The sequence below is a fragment of the Lithobates pipiens genome, unplaced genomic scaffold (genome assembly GCF_037356315.1).
Source record: "Lithobates pipiens isolate NorthernLeopardFrog02 unplaced genomic scaffold, aLitPip1_a1.2 Scaffold_22, whole genome shotgun sequence".
NCBI lineage: Eukaryota > Metazoa > Chordata > Amphibia > Anura > Ranidae > Lithobates > Lithobates pipiens.
This window is the reverse complement of record NW_027507784.1, coordinates 298,930,464-298,939,861: the sequence shown is the minus strand read 5'-3', so window position 1 is coordinate 298,939,861 and position 9,398 is coordinate 298,930,464. Positions and strand designations below refer to the sequence as shown.

The 9,398-nt window shown below is 39.5% G+C and overlaps 1 protein-coding gene across 1 annotated transcript; it reads left to right on the top strand.

The window, feature by feature from the left end:
* Positions 1–3,687: 3,687 nt before the first annotated feature.
* LOC143924769 (noggin-2-like) lies at positions 3,688–7,118 on the top strand. Its single transcript, XM_077449224.1, has one exon. It carries the CDS (start codon positions 5,273–5,275, stop codon positions 5,927–5,929), a length of 657 nt encoding a protein of 218 aa, XP_077305350.1. The 5' UTR covers positions 3,688–5,272; the 3' UTR covers positions 5,930–7,118.
* The last annotated feature ends 2,280 nt before the right edge of the window (positions 7,119–9,398 follow it).

Sequence of the window (9,398 nt, the reverse complement as noted above, 5' to 3'; positions counted from 1 at the left end):
TTTTTTCTTTTGGGTTACAACCACTTGAAAAAAAAAAATACATTTTGAAATACTTTCAAATGACTTTCAAATGACATTCATCGTGCCATCAAATGTACTACTCAGAATATTTGTAGGAAATTTGGAAATCTACTAGTGTCCTAATTTACAAGCTTTAGTATAGTGACGGGGTCACTTTAAAACGGAACTTTGGGCACAAACCTTTTATTTAAATAATATAATAGTTAATATAGTCCTCAATAACCACACATTGTTTGCACTAAGTGCCTTTGAAACTCAGATATTACCTTGTAAAGTCAGCAGTGATATCACTATTAGGCTGTATATAGCACGTGCAGAAAGCAGAGCTTTAGGAGAGACCAAAAACACAGAGGTGATCAAATACCACAAAAAGAAAGCTCTATTTTTATTTTTATTTGGGTACAGCAGCAGAAGACCGCGCAATTGTCAGTTAAAGTAACGTAGTGCCATAGAAAATGGCCTGGTCATGAAGGGGGTAAATCTTCCGGAGCTGAAGTGGCCCATTTTTGCCCATGCAAAAGGGTTAAATGTAAGGGAAGGATGTGGAGGTGTGGAGGGAGGCAGTTGTTGCTCTGCCCTGCATTGGTACAGTACAGGTTCTCTTAAATATTATTAAAAAAATTCACAGTGAAGTCACATCCAAGCAGTGGGCTGTATGGGGCCACATCAGCATGTAATGATTGCAGAAAAAAATGCGAATGCAATGCATTTTTTTTTTTAGGAAAATCTGCCACAACAATCCTATGTGAGCAATTAATACATGAGCTGGATTGTTTCTGGTCCTCAGCTCATTGCTGTGATTTTAGGACTGGTCCTGGACATGGTCAGCAGTAACAAGAGCGCCATCTACTGCACATTAAAAGATAGTACAAGGGCAAGAGAACCTTTCTGCGATAGATTGGTCATAGTAAATTGCACACTTCTCAGATGAACTGGAACGTGTAATATTACTCTAAATTAAGGGAAGAGTTATGATCATTACCTTAAAGAAGAACTCCAGGAAAACATCTGGACCGCTGCAGTGCATACATGACTTGTCTGCACTGCCAAAAGAGTTTATCATCTTTTTATTCCAGGCACCCCTGCCACTCTATAAGTCAAATCCTGAGATCCAGGGTAGCTAAACAAAACAGCCTGGTCAAGAACTGGCTCTTCGGCATTCTGATTGGATAAATGAGCAGCCTACTGGTGAGCTCAACACCATCTCCTTTTACTGACAGCATGCTCACAGTGTTAGCGTAAGAATGCTGTCAAATGCACTAAAGCTCTGATTGGTTCGGAGTGCTGACCTTCCCTCTGCTAGTGAGTTTGCTGCTGTACAGAGGATTACAGGAAGCTGATATAAAGACAGATTTAAGTACTTATGCTAGCTGTATTTTAAAAAAAAAATACATTTAATTTAATGATTTTCAATTGCATGCATATTAGGATTAAATTGTGCTTTTTACATTTTCCAAGAGTTAAGATTTTTTTTCACTCTTGTGCTGCTGCTGTCACCTATGTTGTGAGGAGGAAGTCACTGCCTGATATAATAGTACACAAGCTACCAATATAGTATTGTACATTCTGATATAGTATATAGTACATATGTCACCTCTGCAAGGTGGCGACAGCCCTTGCCGTATACTTTAATATGGTTTCCACATCTGATGCCTCATATTACAGAACATCTTCCACCTCTACAATACCAAGGCAGCTATTGACTCATTGGGGGTTATTTACGAAAGGCAAATCCACTTTGCACTGAAAGTGCACTAGAAAGTGCAGTCGCTCTAAATCTAAGGGGTAGATCTGAAATGAGGGGAAGCTCTGCTGATTTTATCATCCAATTATGTGCATGCTAAAATGCTGTTTTTTTATTTTCATTGCATGTCCCCCCTCAGATCTACAGCGACTGCACTTTCAAGTGCACTTGCAGTGCAAAGTGGATTTGCCTTTAGTAAATAACCCCCATAATTCTTGTGTCACCTTTATATTGGAAAAGCCTAAATGATAATGAATCTGCCACCTCTGGGGTGTGAAGGTGCCCATCATGCCAATTTATTATCTAGGGGTAAATAACAAGACTACAGATTATCATTTATTTTCTGCTTATAAATCAGTGGTTTATGAAAATGACCTTTATAAGGAATCTACCTACTTTAACAAAATTAGCATATATAATATACCAATTTTTAGATTGTAAGCACTCAGAAGCAGGGCCCTCCTAGCCCCCTTACCTTGAACTGTATTGTAACTGTAAAATCTCCCTTTATTTTGTAAAGTGCTGCAAGAAATATTGGTCCTATATAAAGCCTGTATAATAATAAAATAATATTAATACATTACATTTAGGGGAAATCCATTAGAGGTGTATTTTAAAAGGCCTATAATGCACCGCTCAGCGCCAAATTCAACCCACCAGTAAAATTAAAATATAAACGTGTCCCCTCTAATTATTGTGAGATAAAAATATACATATACATACATATATTTCAATATATATATATATGTATATATGCATTTTTTAGGAATAATATAATTATAGAATATTATTTTAAAAATGTCAAATTGCAAAATCTGCTAGCCTAATAAAAGTCCAGTTCATATCATATCTAATAATATCTATTCAGAAGCAATATTTGAATTTAAATTAAAAAAAACTTTAATAAAAGTAAGGTAGGGGCATATAGAATCCAAGCATATAATACCCACACAGGTATAAGAGATATATAAATCAACAAATAATACCAGTATTTCATCATTACAAGGTGGTTCAAATAGAAAAATGCAGGACAATAGCAACTTACAAAGGTTCTGAAACTCTTGTTATAATGTGTAAAAACTCTAGAGCAAGCTGCATAGAAACAAGACATTGATTAACAAAACTCTTGTCCCCGTGCTTTAATAAATGAATATTTAATAAATATAAAAAAAATTAATTTTACCTAATTTGCTTCATTTTCCATTAAGATTGGCACCATTAGCCTTACTAAAAAAAGTATATTTTGTTTCAAATTTCTTTTTATTTATATTTTAAAACATACAAATCAATGTTTATCAACATAAACATTTATCCATACTATATCCCCAATCATACTAACATTCATCCCCAAAAAAATAAAAAAATATTATTAAGATTGGCACCATTAGCCTTACTAAAAAAAATTATATTTTGTTTCAAATTTCTTTTTATTTATATTTTAAAACATACAAATCAACATTTATCAACATCAACATTATTAACATCATACTAACATTTATCCCCAAAAAAATAAAAAAATTATTATTAAGATTGGCACCATTAGCCTTACTAAAAAAATTATATTTTGGATAAACCTATATATATTTTTTTCTATTACATATAAATGTTCTTCCTAATCAACAGGCATAACAAACTAAACACAATCTATATAAATTAAGTTTTGTGGGATATTCAATAATGAAAAATATTCTTTTTTCCTAGTCACTATATGGGTTAAGGAGAGATATCCTGGGGTCGGGGAGGTTTAGGACCCAGCAGGCACACTCTCCATTGGTTAGGATTTAGGAAAGGAGGGGGAAGGTTGGTGAAGGGTTGTTGTGGAGAGGCTGTCAGGGAGTGTGTGAGAGTGTGTGTTTGGGGGGGGGGGGGGGGGGGAGTGACTGCAGTGGGTAGTGTCAGCTAACTATTCACACCATCAGGGGGAGATATTTAACTTGCATTGGAGTGGAGAGCAGAGCACATTAAGGAGTGAGTAGCACAAGGAGAGGGTCATTCTACTGCAAGCTCTGCCTACAGAAGGGTGGCAAGCAGGTTTCAGAAGAGAAGAACCCTGAAAAGCACCTGCCTTGGAGATCCGACCCACCAAAGCAGAGGCATCACGGTGGACATCACACTTGTTGACCATTCTCCTGGTACCTTCTGCATTGCAACCTGCTACTCGCCAGCTCCCATCTGGCCATTGCAGAGGGACAGACACCAGACCCCTGGGGCCATCCAGAATGGTGTAGACCATTGCCTGAACTGTGAAGGACATCTGGATATATCATTCATTTGAGCAATGTGATACCACAAAGTGTCTTTTTATCTCTGCACCCCACATATATTGTAATACAGAAAGAGAAGGCTTACCAGTGTGCCTCCCAAGAAGCAACATCTCATTTGCACCCAAAAAAACATTCTTTGCCAGCCAGAGGAGAAAGAAAAGAGCTTTGCCCCGCACACACACACAGCTCCATGTGTTTGCTGTCTCGCTGCTCTCTGTGTCTTTTCATTTGCCTTTAAAAAAAAAAAAAAAAGAAAAAAAAGGGACTTGCTACCCGTCCATACAAAAGGCTGGAGCCAGAGGAATTGTGACAAAACTCGAACTCTCCCTGGATGAGCAAATCTCCATGCAACAGCCTTCGTTCAAAAAAAGGATTCTTTTAAAATTAGGAGGGAGAAAGTGAAAACATCCTTGAGGATGAAGTCTATCGCCTGTGCAGGTCTACAGGGACTTTGGAACTATTTAAATCACAAGGGCAATTCAATTTTTTTACTTTAAGGATCCCTACTTTTTTTTCAGGATTTTAATATATATATATATATATTTTTTTTTTTTTCTAGTTGCTGCACACCAAGATTTGAGACGCTTGGAAACTCAATGTTTTGGATAAGCTACCAGCCTACATCTCTGCCTATAATTTTCCCCAATTGAAAGGATTAATTTTAATTATTTTTAAACCATTGGCTCCTGTCTCGGAGCAGACTGTATTGCAGAGTCTAGACAAGTTGTCCTGGATGTCACCATGGGGATGGAGCCTATTCCTCTGTGAATTTTTATATCCTGCGAGCCAGCTCCTGCACAGGAATAAGAAAGAGGGGGGCAACCGAAAACTTGGAGGAAGGGGCAAATTAAAAATCTTTGCCTTCCTTGTGTGGTTCACCCTACTGACAGACACAGCTACTTCTCTGTGAGAAACTTCCTGGCTCCACCAGGCTGCAGATCACATACAGTATATCCATCTGTGTGTGTGTGTCACACACCGCTGATCTATTTAAAGCATCTTCTCCGGACTTTGTGTCTATTTCTGAGCTCCGCTACACAAGCCAAGGAGAGAATTTAAAGCAATTAGTTTGGTTGAAAAAAGTGTTTGCTAAAACTCATGTGCTCGCCTACGTTCTGATACCCTCCCTTCTGGATTACTATCATTTTTTTTTTTTTTGACATCTAAAAGTCGTTTGATTAAACCACGTGGGAGGGGGGGGGGGTGGGAGAACCTTGTTCGTCTTTGAAGGGGGTTTAACATCATGAAGAGGATCAATCTCCCTCAGGCGGTTTTGCTTTGCTCCTGTTTGGTTTTAGTTCACCATCAGGGGTCCTGCCAACCGTTTCTCAGGTTCAGACCCTCTCCCAGCGGAGAGTTGCCCGTCTTGCCTGTCATTGAGCAGCCTGACCCAGAGCAGGACCCAAAGGAGCAGGACCTGGATGAGAGGACACTGAGGAAGAAACTTGGCAGCAACTTTGACCCCAATTTCATGGCGGTGGTTTTGCCCAACCTCGTTAATACGTCCACCCACGACTCTCTGACAAAAACTAAAAACCCTGGCGCTATGCCGGTGGACTTGAAGAAGATGGACCTCAGTGAGGCACCTTATGGTGGAAGGATCAAGATGGGGAAGAAAGCCAGGAGAAAGTTCCTACAGTGGTTGTGGGCTTACACTTACTGCCCGGTATTATACACTTGGAAGGACTTGGGGGTCAGGTTTTGGCCAAGGTTCATCAAAGAAGGACAATGCTTTTCAGAAAAGTCTTGCTCCATGCCAGAGGGCATGTACTGCAGACCCAACAAGTCCGTCACCAAAATTTTCCTGAGGTGGCACTGCCAGGGATGGTCAAGGCAGAGGTTCTGCACCTGGATCCCTTTCCAGTATCCAATATTATCAGAGTGTAAGTGCTCGTGTTAACTGCTGCTCATCAGTGAAAAAGACTTGAGGGTTGAATGGGTCACTGGTTAAACCTTGCACTTCTGAAGGACAAGTAACCTGGTGCTTTTTTTTTTTTTCCGCCATTGACACTGGGGAACTGGATAGTGAATACAACCACAGTTTGGGCTGGTTGACAGCAAAAAAACTTTGGAGGTGGGGGGAGTGGACTCCCTTAACCCTTTCTGTACTTGCAATGGAGTCACAGAATAAGGTATTCTTGAAGAGGCCAGACAGGGACAGACAAAACAAAAAAAAAAGGAATTATTGCCATAAATTAATATTTTTTTTTTCTGTTGGGATATTAATCAGTTTATGAAGTATTAAGATGATAGAAAGTGTTATCTTCCCCGACCTTGCACTGTTGATAACTATAATTATTCATATTATTATTATTGTATTATTGCTATGTATATTATTTTTAAAGCTTGATAAAAGCATCCGGAACTAAGCACCTCCAATCAGATGTTTTATTTTTATATGTAATATAGCTTTTTAACATAAATAAAAAAAAAAAAACCATAAGAACAAAACAGAAAAAAAGGGAATCTAAATCCAAGTCACCAGCTTTTTTGTAAATAAATAGATTTTTTTTATGTAATACTGATGTAATTTTCTCTTTACTGTTGCTAGCTGTATTCTATTTTCAAAGGTTATTTTTAGTATATAAGATATGGACCAGACTTCAAATCTGTCTCGCGCTGCTCCTTTAACTTAACCCCTGCAATGCCACCATGGTCTTCAGTGCCGTACTTACACCCCACACGTTTTCCTGTAGTGGCCAATGGTAAATCTGATCCACGACACAAATTAATCTGAAACTTATATGCAGATCGATCTAGGTATTTTAATATAATAAAATAATTGAGAAATATAAATAACAGCAAAAAGTTTAGATGTTTTATAACAGAGTGGTATCTTTTTTTTTTTTTGACGTACTATGGGTAGAATTTTTAGCAAGCAGATTTGATTATCTTTGTATATTTATTTATTTGTAAGGATTGCAGGTAAGAAATGCAAAGAAAAGACAAAAGCAAATGTGGTTATAATTGCAAAAGCTATTGGTCAGCTATACTTGAAAGCTCCTTTTTCACGTGACAGGTATAAATACAAAAGGAAGTCACGCAAGATGATTTAGGAGAAAATAAATATACAGTGGTTCAAATAAGAATTCTTGGTGTCCTTTATTTAATAATGACTGTTTGGCATACCTCTAATTCATAACGAGCGGAATGGCATCATTAACATCAGGCTTTGTTTATTTGGCTGAAGAGTAAAAGGAGTTTTTCTTTACTGAGAGAGGGATTATATCATTCTAGATGCTGCCTCTTCTTTTTAGCCATTATTAATTAACAGCGAACAAAGTGAAACAATATTCTCCTATGATGAGTTCCCATCTAATTACAAAAATAAGGATATTGTTTTAATAGAATGAATTGAAATCGCTAATCACAACCAATTAAAATGTTTGCCATGCAATGAGAACGTGGAGTTCCTGACGCCGTATAAAATTATGTGTGCACCCATCCCCTTTCGTAAGGCATGTTGAATGACTGTACATAGAACCGAAAAGGGGAGCTAACTTTTTTATTTTTTTCCTTGTTCAGACATGCTCAGCTAGGTATGCTAAATAAAGGTTATTTTGCTTTAGAAATCATACCATGGTTATGTGATGTAGATGGCCAGGATGAAACCAGTGTGTAAAGCATATCTAACCCCAAGAAGAAAATGTAATATGTTGAAGCCTATTGGCTTTTATACATAAGCTGCAACATATTACATAGGCGACAATGGACTGTTACTCAAGCTTATTTTTCTTTATTTGCACCTGGTGAATCTGCAAGTAACACCCTTCCTGTTCTAGGGTGACAATGCTCACTCGCAGTGCTGTATCTATGAAGCAGTTTTGTCACCCTAGGACAAGACTACCAAAACGTCCTCCTGTTCCAGGGTGACAACCTCACTCGCCATACTGTATCTATGAAACAGTGTTGTCACCCTAGGACAGGACTACCAAAACTTCCTCCTGTTCCAGGGTGACAACCTCACTCGCCATACTGTGTCTATGAAACAGTGTTGTCACCCTAGGACAGGACTACTGAAACTTCCCTCTGTTCCAGGGCAACAATGCTCACTCTTCATTCTGTATCTATAAAGCAGTAGCAGTGTTGTCACCCTAGGACAGGGCTACCAAAACTTCCCTCTGTTCCAGGGTGGCGACAATGCTCACTCTCCATACTGTATCTATGAAGCAGTAGCAGTATTGTCACCCTAGGACAGGACTACCAAAACTTCCCTCTGTTCCAGGGTGGCGACAATGCTCACTCTCCATACTGTATCTATGAAGCAGTGTTGTCACCCTAGGACAGGACTACTGAAACTTCCCTCTGTTCCAGGGCAACAATGCTCACTCTTCATTCTGTATCTATGAAGCAGTAGCAGTGTTGTCACCCTAGGACAGGGCTACCAAAACTTCCCTCTGTTCCAGGGTGGCGACAATGCTCACTCTCCATACTGTATCTATGAAGCAGTGTTGTTACCCTAGGACAGGACTACCAAAACTTCCTCCTGTTCCAGGGTAACAACCTCACTCGCCATACTGTATCTATGGAGCAGTGTTGTCACCCTAGGACCGAACTAACAAAACTTCCCCCTGATCCAGGGCGGTGACAATGCTCACTCTTCATTCTGTATCTATGAAGCAGTGTTGTCACCCTAGGACAGGACTACCAAAACTTCTCCCTGTTACAAAGCGGCGACAATGCTCACTCTCCGTACTGTATCTATGAAACAGTGTTGTCACCCTAGGACAGGGCTACTGAAACCTCCAAGGTGACAACACTCGCTGTCCTCACCCAAGGACAAGATTACCGAAACTTCCCCCTGTTCTAAGGTGACAACCCTCTCTCATCATACTGTATCTATGAAGCAGTGTTGTATTCGTAGGACAGGACTACCGAAACTTCCCCCCATTCTAGGGACAAAGCTCACTTGCCGTACGTGTCTATGAAGCAGCGTTATCACCCTAGGACAGTGATGGCGAACCTTGGCACCCCAGATGTTTTGGAACTACATTTCCCATGATGCTTAACTACACTGCAGAGTACATGAGTGTTATGGGAAATGTAGTTCCAAAACATCTGGGGTGCCAAGGTTCACCATCACTGCCCTAGGACAAGACTACCGAAACCTCCCCCTGTTCTAGGGTGACAACCCTCACTCGCCATACTGTATCTATGAAGCAGTTCTGTATTCTTAGGACAGGACCATCGAAACTTTCCCCTGTTCTAGGGACAACGCTCACTTGCCGTACGTGTCTATGAAGCAGCGTTGTCACCCTAGGACAGTGATGGCAAACCTTGGCACCCCAGATGTTTTGGAACTACATTTCCCATGATGCTCATCTACACTGCAGAGTGTATAAGCATCATGGGAAATGTAGTTCCAAAAC